This window comes from Tachyglossus aculeatus, chromosome 21 (assembly GCF_015852505.1).
Source record: "Tachyglossus aculeatus isolate mTacAcu1 chromosome 21, mTacAcu1.pri, whole genome shotgun sequence".
Lineage (NCBI taxonomy): Eukaryota > Metazoa > Chordata > Mammalia > Monotremata > Tachyglossidae > Tachyglossus > Tachyglossus aculeatus.
In genome coordinates this window covers 5,147,075-5,161,787 of record NC_052086.1, presented here as the reverse complement: position 1 = coordinate 5,161,787, position 14,713 = coordinate 5,147,075, and the positions used below count along the sequence as shown (strand labels likewise).

General features: G+C 49.9%; 1 protein-coding gene across 2 annotated transcripts in view; it reads right to left on the bottom strand.

The window, feature by feature from the left end:
* SEZ6L (seizure related 6 homolog like) overlaps nucleotides 1-14,713 on the bottom strand; it is a 159,834-nt gene that overhangs the window by 61,185 nt on the left and 83,936 nt on the right. For both annotated transcript variants that reach the window (XM_038762490.1, XM_038762491.1), the window contains exons 2-4: nucleotides 3,968-4,678; nucleotides 2,112-2,245; nucleotides 251-443 (exon numbers count right to left, since the gene is read on the bottom strand). In XM_038762490.1, coding sequence (XP_038618418.1) covers nucleotides 251-443; nucleotides 2,112-2,245; nucleotides 3,968-4,678 — 1,038 coding nt within the window. The remainder of the gene's footprint in view (nucleotides 1-250; nucleotides 444-2,111; nucleotides 2,246-3,967; nucleotides 4,679-14,713) is intronic.

Sequence of the window (14,713 nt, the reverse complement as noted above, 5' to 3'; positions counted from 1 at the left end):
GGACTTTTGGGGGTTTTTTTTAAAGTATTTAAGCACTTACTACGTGCTGGGGTAAATACACGCTAATCAGATTGGACTCAATCCCTGTCCCCCTTGGGGCTCACAGTCCTCATCCCCATTTTCCAGATGAGGCAACCGAGGCCCAGAGAAGGGAAGCGACTTGCCCCAGGTCCCCCAGGATGAGCACCCTGGTCCTCTGCCTCTCGGGCCCGGGGCGCGAGTCGCCGCCCTGCTTGCGCCCAAAGCCCACCTTGGTAGTGAAGCTGAAAGGTGGCCGTCCCGTCGTCCTGGAAGGTCCGGAAGTAAACGGACACGGCGTGGGTCGGGCTGCGGATCACTTGACCCTCCACCAGGAGCGACTGGTTGGCCAGCAGAATGAGGCGGGGCCCGTCCACAGCCCGGATGGCCAGCAGCTCTCCCTCCGACAGGTTCACGCTCTTCACCTGGGGGACAAATGACAACCGGCCCCGGGCTGGGATGCCAGTGGCCTGACTGGCCCAATGCCCCTCCACCCTATTCCCCCTTCCCCTCTGACCCCGGCCCGACCCCTCTGCGCAAAGCCCACCAGCACCAGATGATGCTGGGAACCTTTTCTCTTATTGTCTACATAATAATAATAATAATAATGTTGGTATTTGTTAAGCGCTTACTATGTGATGATGATGATGATGGCATTTGTTAAGCGCTTACTATGTGCCAAGCACTGTTTGAAGCGCTGGGGGAGATACAAGGTAATCAGGTTGTCCCACGTGGGGATCACAGTCTTCAGCCCCATTTTACAGATGGGGGAACTGAGGCCCAGAGAAGTGAAGTGACTTGCCCAAGGTCACGCAGCTGACAAGTGGCGGAGCTGGGATCAGAGCCCACGACCTCTCGGGACTTTAGTCTCCTCATGTGAAAAACGTGGATGAAATGCGCTTTCTCCTCCCCAGGGTTTAGGCCGTGAGCCCTGTGGAGAGCGGGGACTGTGTCCACTTGGATTGTGTTTTATAGTAATAATGATAATAATAGTAATAATTGTGGTCCTTAGTGCAGAGCCTTGGCTTTAAAGCTGTCCATCGGCTCGCCCCCTCCAACCTCGCCTCCCTTCTCTCCTTCTCCATCCCAGCTCGCACCCTCCACTCCTCTACCACCGCTCACCTCCTCACTGTGCCTTGTTCTCGCCCATCCCACCGTCGACCCCCGGCCCACGTCCTCGGCCTGGAATGCCCTTCCTCCGCACACCGCCAAGCTAGCTCTCTTCCCCTTTCAAAGCCCTACTGAGAGCTCACCTCCTCCAAAGAGCCTTCCCAAACTAAGCCCCGCTTTTCCTCAGCTCCCCCTCCATTCCACGTCACCACGACTCACTCCCTTTGGTCTCTCCTCCCCGCCATCCCACAGCACTTGTGCATATCCATAATTCTATTTATTTATATCAGTGCCTGTTTACTTGTGTCTCTGTCTGTCTCCCTACCTCTAGACTGTGAGCCCGCTTGGGGAAGGGATTGTCTCTCTCTATTGCTGCATTGTACTTTCCAAGTGCTTAGTACAATGCTCTGCACGCAGTAAGCCCTCAATAAATATGATTGAATGAATGAATGAATGAAAGAGCCTGGCACAATTAAGTGCATAGTAAGCACTTAATACCATTAGTAGTAGTAGTAGTAGTAGCAATAGCAGCAGTAGTTGTAGTACAGTGCCAGGCACATAGTAAGCACTTAACAAATACCATTATTATTATTATTATTACTATTAGTAGTAGTAGAAGTACAGTGCCGGGCACATAGTAAGCGCTTAATAATAATAATAATGGCATTTATTAAGTGCTTACTATGTGCAAAGCCCTGTTCTAAGCGCTGAGGAGGTTACAAGGTGAGCAGGCTGTCCCACGGGGGGCTCACAGTCTTAATCCCCGTTTTACAGATGAGGTAACTGAGGCCCAGGGAAGTTAAGTGACTTGCCCCAAAGTCACACAGCTGACAGTTGGAGGAGCCGGGGTTCAAACCCATGACCTCTGACTCCAAAGCCCGGGCTCTTCCCACTGAGCCACGCCGCTTAAGAAATGTCATGAAAAACGCCACCAAGGGAAGCTGACGAGGTGAGAGGGCGGCGACGGGCCCGTTTCGCCTTACCTGGAGTTCCACGCCGTAGCCGGTGTAGACGGTCACGTTGTAGGTGCACTCCAGGAAGTCGCGCTGGGGCAGCGGAGGATAATCGGCCGAGTCAATGAACCCCTCCGGCCGGACGAAGCTCACCCCACAGGACGCTGAGGGAAAAGGCTCATCAGGGGCCCGGCAGCGGACGGGGGCTTCCGGGAGACGCCCGGGCCTTCCGCCATCTGGACGCTTCTCGGCAGCGTTGCTGACTCGGGCCTGGCCCCCCCGCCGCCCCTCTGCCCCAAGATTTTAAGCTCCTCTTCCAGACTGTAAGCTCCTCTAGACTGGAAATTCCTTCCTCTAGACTGGAAATTCCTTCCTCTATAATGATGGCATTTGTTAAACGCTTACTATGTGTGAAGCACTGTTCTAAGTGCTGGGGGGGATATACAAGGTGATCAGGTTGTCCCACGTGGGGCTCACAGTCTTCAATGCCCCCTTTACAGATGAGGGAACTGAGGCCCAGAGAAGTGAAGTGACACGCCCGAAGTCACAGAGCAGACAAGTGGCGGAGCCGGGATTAGATCCCATGACCTCTGACTCCCAAGGCCAGGCTCTTTCCACTGAGCCACGCTGCTTCTCAAGACCGTACACCCCTCTAAGCTGTAAACTGCTCCTCAAGACTCTACTTTCCTCTTCTAGACTATAAACTCCTTCTCTAGACTGGAGTTTCCTCCTCAAGATGGCAAGCTCCTTTCTTTAGACTGTAAATTCCTTGTGGGCCGGGAACACGGCTACCCAACTCTGCTGTATTGTCCTCTCCCAAGAGCTCAGTCCAGTGCTCTGCCCACAGTAAGCGCTCAATAGATACCACTGATTGATGTTTAGATTTCTCCAGCTGCTCATTTAATACAGCCTAAGCCCTAGGGCTCCAGGGCCGGGTGGGAGGTCAAGAGGTCATCCCATCCAGTCCCCTGCTTCCAGGCCGTGGGACGCCTGAAAGCCGAAGGCCGACTCTTCTTTGGTTTTTTTTTTTTATCATTTCAAGGGCTTAGTGGATAGGACCTAGGCCTAGGAGTCAGGAGGATCTGAGTTCTAATCCAGGCTCCTCCTCTTGCTGCCAAGTTCACTTCTCTGGCCCTCAGTTCCCTCATCTGTAAAACGGGGATGGAGGGCTGTGAGCCCTAAGTGGGACATGGACTGTGTCCAATCTGACTAGCTTGTCTCTACCCCAGTGCTCAGTAATAATAATAATAATAATAATGATGATGCCATTTATTAAGCGCTTACTATGTGCAATGCACTGTTCTAAGCGCTGAGGATATATATATATATATGTATATATGTATGTATGTATATATATGTATATATATGTATATATGTCTGTACATATTTATCACTCTATTTTACTTGTACATGTCTATTCTATTTATTTTATTTTGTTAGTATGTTTGGTTTTATTCTCTGCCTCCCCCTTTTAGACTGTGAGCCCACTGTTGGGTAGGGACTGTCTCTAGATGTTGCCAACTTGTACTTCCCAAGCACTTAGTACAGTGCTCTGCACACAGTAAGCGCTCAATAAATACGATTGATTGATTGATTGATTGATTGAGGAGATTACGAGGTGATCAGGCTGTCCCACGCGGGGCTCACAGTCTTCATCCCCATTTTACAGATGAGGTAACTGAGGTGCAGAGAAGTTAAGTGACTTGCCCAAAGTCACACAGCTGACAGTTGGCGGAGCCGGGATTTGAACCCATGACCTCTGACTCCAAAGCCCGTGTGCTTTCCACTGAGCCACGCTGCTTCTCAGCAGAGTACCTGCAGCACATAATAAGCGCTTAACAATTACCTTAAAAATAAAAAGGATCAATTTCTCCCCCAGGGGTTACCTGGGGTCTGTTCCGTGGTGGTGACAGTGGTGGTGACGATGGTGGACGTGGTGGTTTCCTGACTCTCCTCCGGCGCCAGCTGGTTCTCCGCTCCCTTGGGCTCCGTCCCTTCAGGGCCGGACGCCTCTCCCTGAGGGGCACCCGGTGCACCGGGCTTGTCGGGACTCTGGGGGTGGGGAGGCTGGGAGGTAGACGGGGAGATCTGCAGGGAGAAGGGGGCCGTGGGACCGGCATCGTCCTCCTCGGGCCCAAACCAAAATGGTGAGTGGGGCGTCCCAGGCCGGGCGTCGGCAGGGAGGGTGACGGCATCTTCCAGCCACGGGGCCTTCTCTGGAGAGGATGTGTGGCCGGAGGCCCCGGGCCCCTCCCGGGCCGGCCCCCTCAGCCAGCCGGAGGGAGTCGTTTGGGGCCTCAGGTGCTTGTGGCCTGTGCTGACCGGCTTTAAAGATGGTGTCTTCTCCCGTGAGGTGAAGGCGGGCTTTCCCTCGGCGTCGAGGAGAGGCGTGGACGTGGGCAGCACCTCTCCCTGGGACGGCGGCCTAGTTCCCCCCGCCGCCGTGGCGTCGGGGAATTCCACGCTCGACAGGACGGGGTTCGGGGCTGTAGTCTCCTGGGGCTCCGCGTTCTCCGGGCGGATCTTCCCGTCGGACGGTTCTTCCGGGAGCGGGTGGGATGAGCGGGCCGGCGTCGTCCTTCCGTCCCGGGTCGGGTCTGGAATGGAAAAGGCAAGGTCAGTTCCTGTCTGCCCGCTTCCTAACTCTGCGGAGTGGCTCCGCTCCGGCTCTGGAGCGGCACCATCATCGTCGATGCTATTTATTGCGTGCTTATCGTGTACAAAGTCATTTATTCATTCGTTCTGTCGTACTTATTGAGCGCTTATTTATTGAGTGCTTACCGAGCGCTGTACTAAGCACTTGAGAGAGTACATTACAACAATAAACAGACACATTCCCTGACCATGACAAGCTGACAGTCTAGAGGGGGAGACAGACATTAAAAGAAATAAATTACAGGTATGGACGTAAGTGGAGAGAGTCAGAGCGACGCAGAAAGGAGAAGCAGCGTGGGAGTGGATAGAGCACAGGCCTGGGAAGTCGGAAGGACCTGAGTTCTAATCCCGGTTCTGCCATACGTCTGCCATACGATGGGCAGATCACTTCACTTCTCTGGGTCTCAGTTCCCTCATCTGTAAAATGGCGATTAAGCCCGTGAGCCCCATGAAGGACAGGAACTGTCCTGATTTACCCCAGCGCTTTGAACAGTGCTCGGCACCAAGTAAGCCCTTAACAAATGCCACATGAATTAATCGGGTGTCTTGTTTCCTCTGAACCTGACCAGGCACTAGGAACAGTTCTCGTTACCTGTGGACTGTAAGCTCGTTGTGGGCAGGGAATGAGTCTGTGATATTGTTACATCGTACTCTCCCAAGCGCTTAGTACAGTGCTCGGCACACAGTAAGTGCTCAATAAATACGATTGACTGATTGGAAAAAAAAGTTCCCAGCTTTCCTTTTCCTGATTAGCCTGTTGTGGACGGCGACGTGTCTGTTAACTCTGAGGTATTGCACTGTCCCAAGAGCTTCATCCAGTGCTCTGCAATTAATCAATCAGTGCTATTTATGGAGCGCTACCTATGTGCAGAGCACTGTCGAAGCACTTGCGAGATGACGGTACAACAGAATTAGCAGACACAGTCCCTGCCCATAATGAGCTCGCAGTCTATAGGGGGAGAAAGACATTCATGTGAATAAATAAGTCACTTGTAATATGGAATTGAAAGACAGGTAATAATAAGAAGAAGAATCGTACTTGGCAAGCAGACTGTAAGCTCGTTGTGGGGAAGGCCTGTGCCTGTTTACTGTTTATTGTAGCCTCCCAAGCGCTTAGTACAGTGCTCTACACACAGTAGGCCCTCAGTGGTATTTGTTAAGTGCCTACAATGTATCAGGCACTGTACTAAGTGCTGAGGCACTGACTGTGAGCTCCACTTGGGACATGGACTGTGTCCAACCCCATTACTTTGTATCTCCCCCAGCGCTTAGTACAGTGCCTGGCACATAGTAAGCGCTTAACAAATATCATAAAGAGAAAAAAAGTGGCGTCTACTTCCTCGTCCGGACTATCGGGAATTTCCATGGAGATGAAGGAGCAATCCTGCTTTAGAACATCCACGGGGTGGGGGCAGGCATCACCTCTGAACCGCGGCAGATGCTCTTCTCTGCTGCTGGGCCTGATTTCATTATGCGATCGCATAGAACCGGTTGGAAGAAATTGATCCCTAGAATTGGCTGCAAATTCACCGCCTCTGACGGCACTGATGTCTTGGGTTGGATCCCTTGGAAACCCTGCTATTGATCGGTCTTGAAAATGCACTGTATAATTATAATAATAATAATAATAACAGTTGTGGCATTTGTTAAGCACTTACTATATGTTCTAAATGCTGGGGTGGGTACAAGCAAATCGGGTTGGACACTGTCCCTGTCCCATCTGGGGCTCATGGTCTCAACCCCCATTTTCCAGATGAGGTCACTGAGGCCCAGAGAAGTGAAGTGATTTGCCCGAGGCCACACAGCAGAGACGTGGCGGAGCCGGGATTAGAACTCATGATCTTCTGTCTCCCAGGCCCGGGCTCTAGCCACTACGCCACCCTGCTTCCCATGAAGTTTCTGAAGTTTCCACAGCACCGATTTTAAGCAGTGTGGACTGGTTCCCTGCAAAGTGCTCACCGTCAATGAGAAGTGTCAGAAAGACACATGAAGAGAAGGTAATGGTCAGTAAATTTTTCACCAATGGAAGGGAGCTTTTTCACCTCTGATTATGGGCAGGGAATGCGTCTGCTAATCTTCTTGTGCTGTGACAATAATAATTGTGGCATTTGTTAAGCGCTTACTATGTGCCAAATACTCTTCTAAGTGCTGGTGAATCGGGTTGGACACAGCCCCTGTCCCCCATAGGGCTTGCAGTCTCAATCCCCATTATATAGATGAGGGAACCTTAGCCCGGAGAAGTGAAGTGACCTGCCTAGGGTCAGAACAGCAGACAAGCGGCAGAGCCAGGATTGGAACCCAGGTCCCACTGATTCTCAGGCCTGGGTTCTATCCACTAGGCCATGCTGCTTCTCTTCATTATCCTAGTTGCAGAACTGGGGCTGGAACCAGCTTTGGAAGGAATGAGAAACAAAGGTGGGCGGCGGGGAGGGTAAGATAGAAGATAGAAACCATCACCAGGCGCTGCGGACATCAAAACTCAGGGCACAGCATGGCAGGGCCTCTTTGTGTGCTCAGTGTGGCCGGGACTGTGAACCCCACAATGGCTTTTTCAACCACACACATCAATGCTGTGTCCTTCAAATACAAGGGACAAATATATCTCTCAGTCTCTCCCAAGAGAAGGAGAAAGGATGAGAGGGAGGGAAAGAGTAAGAGAGAGGGAGAAGAGAGAGAGAAGGGGAAGAGAAAGAAAGGGAGAGAGGTGAGAAGAGAGGAGATGGAGAGGAGGAGAGGGGGGCAAGAGTAAGAGAGGGAAGAGAGAGAAAAGGGGAAAGGAAGGGAGAGGTGAGAAGAGGAGATAGAGAGGAGGAGAGGGAAGAAAAGAGAGGGAGAAAGGAAGGGGGAGAGGAAAAAAGAGGAGAGGAGAGAAAGGAAGAGGGGGAAGGGGAAGAAAGATGGGAAGGGGGATGACAGAGAGGAGGAGAGGGAAGGAAAGAGTGAGAGGGAGAAGAGAGGAAGGGGGGAGTGGAAGAAATGAGGAGAGGGAGGGAAAGATTAGGAGAGGGAGGAGAGAGAGAGGAGAGGGAGGAGGAGAGAGGGATAAGAGAGAGAGGAAGAGGGATAAGAAGAGGGGGTGAGAGAGGAGGAGAGGGAGGGAAAGAGGGAGAGAGGGAGAAGACAGTGAGGCTGAGATAGAGGAAGAAAGGGAGAAGACAGTGAGGCTGAGATAGAGGAAGAAAGGGAGGGAAAAAGGAAAAAAAGGGAGGAGAGAGGGGCTATAAGAGAGGAAGGAGGGAGAGAGGAAGAGAAAGGTGAGGAAAGGATGAGGAAGGAGTAGGTGGAAGATGAGAGAGAGGGGCTGTAGGAGTGGGGTGAGAGCAAGAGAGAGATGAGAAGAGAGAGACGATGAGAGCAGAGGAGAAGGGAATGAGAGAGGAAGAGAAAGAGGAGGAGAGGAAGAGGAAGAGCAAGGAAGAGAAAGGGGCAAAGAGAAAAAGGGAAGAGAAAGAGGGAGAGAGGAAAAGAAATAGGAAGAGAAAGAGGAATCGAGAAAGGGAGGAAGAGAAAGAGAGAGGCAGTAAAAGGGAGGAAAAGAAAGGAGGATGAGAAAGAGGAGAGAGACGAGGGGCGGGGAAAGAGACAGAAAGAAAGAAAACAGGACACGCAAACCAGGCCCACTTCTCAGAGTTCCGCTCTTCCTATGGACCAAAAGCGGGGCTCCATCAATGACCCTGATGGATTTATCGATTGATTGACAGGGGGCAGCCTGGTGACCCTGGACCACCCCCTGAAAGGAGCAGCAGGATCCAGGGGGGAGCAGGCAGGAGGTCTCTGCAGCCTCCAGGATCTCCGGGTGTCTCTGCCCTCGTGTCTATCCCAGCCTGGCAAGGCTCAGGATATTCAAATTCTTGTCCCTCCTTTCAATCAATCAAGGGTATTTACTGAGTATTTACCGTGTGCAGAGCACTGTACTAAGCGCTTGGTTGCGTACAACAGAACAGAATTAGTAGACACTTTCCCTGCCCACAAGGGAGCTGAGAGTTTCGCTCTTCCAAACACATCCCTGATAAATGCTAAGTTCCTCGAGGGCTCGGGCCAACTCTACGTAGAATTTCAGAGTATGAGAAATTCATCCATTTCGAGTTACTCGTTTATTTTTTAAAAATTACTTTTAAGTCCAGAGGCGAACAGCCCAGGTCTCCCAAGTAGCATATAACACGGATGTTGGGATAATCCCTCGTGCAGTATATCTTTTCTAGGAACATTGTTTTTTTGATGTTGTACTTCCTGAATGATTTACTTTAAAATTCACTTCTTTTCATTGCTGGCTTTCTACTTGTATCCCTCTTTGAAAGGCCTGTAAGCTGGTTGTGGGCAGGGAATCTGTCTGTTTATTGTTATACTGACTCTCCCAAGCACTTAATACAATGTTCTGCACAAAGTAAGTGCTCGATAAATATGACTGAATGAATTTAGGAGAGGAGTGGCGTTCCGGAATCAGGATGTACTGCAATGCAGAACAGATGTCCACTAGACTGTAAGCTATTTGTGGGCAGGGAATGTGTCTGTCAACTCTGTTGCAGTGTACTCTCCCAAGCGCATAGTACAGTGCTTTGCACATACTAAGTGCTCAGTAAATATTCATTCATTCATTCATTCAATCGTATTTATTGAGCACTTACTGTGTGCAAAGCACAGTGATAATAATAACTATGGTATTTATTAAGTGCTTGCTATGTGGCTGGCACTGTACTAAGCGCTGGGGTGGATACGAGGAAATCGGGTTGGACACAGTCCCTGTCCCGCATGGGGCTCACAGTCTCGATCCCCATTTTCCAGATGAGGTAACTGAGGCACAGAGAAGTGACGTGACTCGTCCAAGGTCACACAGCAGACAAGCGGCGGAGCCAGGATTAGACTCCTAGGCCTGTGTTCTATCCACTATGCCACGCTGCACTGTACTAAGTGCTTGGGAGAGCACAATATAACAACAGACAGACACATTCCCTGCCCACAAAGAGCTCACAGTCTAGAGGGGGAGAAAGGCATTAATATACACAAATAAGTGAATACGGCTGGTGAGGCTATTACATTGTCTTCTCCCAAGTGCCCTGTACACAGTAATCTGCAAGCTGCTGGAGGGCGGGAGCTGTGTCTACTAACTCCATTGGACTCTTCCAAGTGCTTAGCACAATGCTCTGCACACAGGAGATTGTCAGCTCATTGAGGGCAGGGCTCATGTCTACCAACCCTATTGTGCTCTGCACACAGGAAGCGCTCATTAAACATCATTGTTTAAGTGATGCTTGCTTTTAGGGTGATTTTTCCAAATGCCACAAATACATGCCTGCACTGCTCCCAAGGAAGAAATATTACATTCACACCCGAGAATGATCTAAACATAATGTCATCAAGAGCACTGATTTTACCGCCATCTTTTTCTTTCCAAGCACGTACTAACGTGCCGGGCACTGTACTAAGCATGGGGTGGATATAAGCTAATCAGGTTGGACACAGTCCTTATTTTAAGGTGTTTGTTAAGCACTTGCTATGTGCCAGGCACTGTACTAAGCACTGGGGTAGGTACCGGCTAAATCAGGTTGTATACAGTCCCTGTCCCACACGGGGGTCACAGTCATCACCCCCATTTTCCAGATGAGGTAACTGAGGCCCAGAGAAGTGAAGCGACTTGCCGAAGGTCACCCAGGAGATAAGTGGTGGAGCCGGGATCAGAACTCAGGTTCTCCGACTTCAAAGCCCGGCCTCTGTCCGCAACGCTACAGTCTCTAGGGAAATACAGGGAAAGTAAATTCCAACTGAACTGGGGAGAGAGAGAGTCAACCTTTCCCATGGATACAATGGTTGCTAAGGAAAGTATTTAATATGCTCTCCCTAATCTCCCAACACACACCACCCTCCTCATTGATCGCAGACACATTTTGATTCTTCTGTCTCTAAATCTAAGGTTCAATTCACCAACAGGGAACCCCTCCTGTCTCTCATGAGCGCAGCCTCTGCATTTCTTTTTTCTTTGAACAAACAGCACCGGTTAGATGAGACAAGGAAAATAAAAAAGAATTCTGGGATTTGGGTCCGAAGTGGGATTTTAGAGTCCCTGATTTTCAGCATGCTACAGGACTACACTGAATGCTACTACTGTTCCACAGGCAGTTTCTTTCTTAAAATTGGACTTTCTTCACTTCACTATTTCCTTTGTAGGGCGCAGGGGATCCCGGATGGTGTGCCTGGGCACACACAGCCTGGCCTGGAAAAACCGGAAGACGGGAGGAAAGAGAGGCATAAACTCCCGCGCTGGACTCTACACTCCCTGTGGGCAGAAACCATGTCTGCCCGCTGCACTGGAGAAGCAGCGTGGCTTAGTGGATAGAGCTCGGGCCTGGGAATCAGAAGGGCCTGGGTTCTAATCCTGGCCCCGCCACCTGTCTGCTGTGTGACTTTGGGCAAGTCACTTCGCTTCTCTGGGCCTCAGGTACCTCATCTGTTAAATGGGGATTTAGAGTGTGAGCCCTACGTGGGACAGGGACTGAGTCCAACCTCACTTGAATCCATCCCAACACTTAGAGTAGTGCTTGACACATAGTAAGTACCATAATTATTATTATTATAACTATTTTTGTGCTCTCCCAAGCGCTCAGTGCAGCGCTCGGCACACAGTAGACTGTATCCTTGAAGGCAGAGGTCTTGTCTAACCGCTGCATTGTGGTCTCCCAGTTCTCAGTACAACGCTCTGCACATAATAGTCCATAAGCTCCTCCAGGGCAGGAATTTTGTCCACCAGCTGTATTGCAATAATAATAATTGTGGTGGGAGTTAAGCCCCTACTATGTGTCAAGCACTGTGATCTAGTGGCTAGAGCCCCGGCCTAGGAGTCAGAAGGACCTGGGTTCTAATCCCTACTAAGCCACTTGCCTGCTGTGTGACCTTGGGCAAGTCCCTTCACTTCTGTGGGACTCAGTTCCTTCACCTGTAAAATGGGGATTCGGTTTCCCACGACTTTGAGCCCCATGTGGGAAAGAGATGGGTCCAACCTGATTAGCCTGTGTCCACCCCACCACTTAGTACAGTGCCTGGCACATAATGAGCGCTTAACAAATATCAATTAAAAAAAAAAGATGGGATTTCAGGAGGGCATTGAAGATGGGGAGAGCCATGGTCTGGCAGCTTTGAAAGTAACTGGTTGATTGTCTGCTAAGGTTAGAGAGCAGAGAAGTGGTGCGGCCTAATGACTAGAACCCAGGCCCGGGAGTCAGAAGGATCTGGGTTCTGATCCTGGCTCCCCCACATGCCTGCTATGTGACTTGGGCAAATCACTTCACTTCTCTGGGCCTCAGTTACCTCAGCTGGAAAATGGGGATGCAATACCAGCCCCATGTGGGACAGAGATTGGATTTGACCTGATCATTCAACAGTGCTCAGTGCTTAAAACAGTGCTTGGTGCTTAGAACAGTGCTTGGTGCCTAGTAAGCGCTTAACAAATATCATCATTATTATTATTACCTTCCCCGGCTCTTAAAACAATGCTTGACACATAGTAATAATAATAATAATGGCATTAAGTAAGCGCTTACTATGTGCAAAGCACTGTTCTAAGCGCTGGGGAGGTTACAAGGTGACCAGGTTGTCCCACATGGGGCTCACAGCTTTAATCTCCATTTTACAGATGAGGTAACTGAGGCACAGAGAAGTTAAGTGACTTGCCCAAAGTCACACGGCTGACAAGTGGCAGAGACGGGGTATGAACTCATGACCTCTGACTCCAAAGCCCGTGCTTTTTCCACTGAACCATGCTGCTTCTTCTGCATTTAGTCATTCAGTCGAATTTACTGAGTGCTTACCGGGTGCACAGCACTGTACTAAGCGCCTGGAAAGTACAATTCAGCAATAACGAGACACAGTCCCCGCCCACTACGGGCTCACGGCCTAAAGAAGGGGAGACACACATCAAAACAATCACCGACCCTGTGCAAATTTATAGGCTGCCACCAGGCGGCAGCAGAACACAGTCACCGTCTCCGTGCAAATTCAGGAATGGCCACCGGGGGGCACCAGAACACTCATTTAGTCATTCAATCGAATTCATTGAGTGCTTACCGTGTGCACAGCACTGTACTAAGCGCTTGGAAAGTACAATTCAGCAATAAAGAGAGACAATCCCCGCGCACTACGGGCTCACGGCCTAAAGAAGGGGAGACAGACATCAAAACAATCACCGACCCTGTGCTAATTTACAGGCTGCCACCAGGAGGCAGCAGAACACAGTCACCGTCTCCGTGTAAATTCAGGAATGGCCACCGGGGGGCACCAGAAAACATTTAGTCATTCAATCGAATTCATTTAGTGCTTACCGTGTGCACAGCACTGTACTAAGAGCTTGGAAAGTACAATTCAGCAATAAAGAGAGACAGCCCCTGCCCACTACGGGCTCACGGCCTACAGAAGGGGTGACAAGACATCAAAACAATCACCGACCCTGTGCTAATTTACAGGCTGCCACCAGGCGGCAGCAGAACACAGTCACCGTCTCCGTGTAAATTCAGGAATGGCCACCGGGGGGCACCAGAAAACATTTAGTCATTCAATCGAATTCATTTAGTGCTTACCGTGTGCACAGCACTGTACTAAGCGCTTGGAAAGTACAATTCATCAATAAAGAGAGACAATCCCCGCCCAGTACGGGTTCACGGCCTAAAGAAGGGGAGACACACATCAAAACAATCACCGACCCCGTGCGAATTTATAGGCTGCCACCAGGCGGCAGCAGAACACAGTCACCGTTACCGTGCAAATTCAGGAATGGCCACCGGGGGGCACCAGAACACTCATTTAGTCATTCAATCGAGTTCATTGAGTGCTTACCGTGTGCACAGCACTGTACTAAGCGCTTGGAAAGTACAATTCAGCAATAAAGAGAGACAATCCCTGCCCACTACGGGCTCACGGCCTAAAGAAGGGGAGACACACATCAAAACAATCACCGACCCTGTGTTAATTTATAGACTGCCACCAGGCGGCAGCAGAACACAGTCACCGTCTCCGTGTAAATTCCGGAATGGCCACCGGGGGGCACCAGAACACCCATTTAGTCATTCAATCGAGTTCATTGAGTGCTTACCGTGTGCACAGCACTGTACTAAGCGCTTGGAAAGTACAATTCAGCAATAAAGAGAGACAGTCCCTGCTCACTACGGGCTCACGGCCTAAAGAAGGGGTGACCGACATCAAAACAATCACCGACCCTGTGTTAATTTATAGGCTGCCACCAGGCGGCAGCAGAACACAGTCACCGTCTCCGTGTGGATGATAAAAATAATAGTAATAATTGTATTTGTTATTAATAACAATAATAATATCCATGTGGATAACAATGATAATAATAAAGTCTTTTATTAATAATAATACTAATAATGATGGCATTTATTAACAGCTTACTATATTTAAAGCACTGTTCTAAGCGCTGGGGAGGTTACAAGGTGATCAGGTTGTCCCACGGGGGGCTCACGGTCTTAACCCCCTTTTTACAGATGAGGGAACTGAGGCACAGAGAAGTTAAGTGACTTGCCCAAAGTCACCCAGCTGACAACTGGCCGAGCTGGAATTTGAACCCATGACCTCTGACTCCAAAGCCTGTGATCTTTCCACTGAGCCAATAATGGTATTTGTTATTATTATTAATCAATCAATCAATCAATCGTATTTATTGAGCGCTTACTGTGTGTAGAGCACTGAACTAAGCGCTTGGGAAGTACAAGTTGGCAACATATAGAGACAGTCCCTACCCAACAGTGGACTCACAGTCTAAAAGGGGGAGACAGAACAAAACCAAGCATACTAACAAAATAAAATAAATAGAATAGATATGTACAAGTAAAATAAATAGAATAATAAATATGTACAAACATATATACATATATACAGGTGCTGTGGGGAAGGGAAGGGGGTAAGATGGGGAGATGGAGAGGGGGATGAGGGGGAGAGGAAGGAAGGGGCTCAGTCTGGGAAGGCCTCCTGGAGGA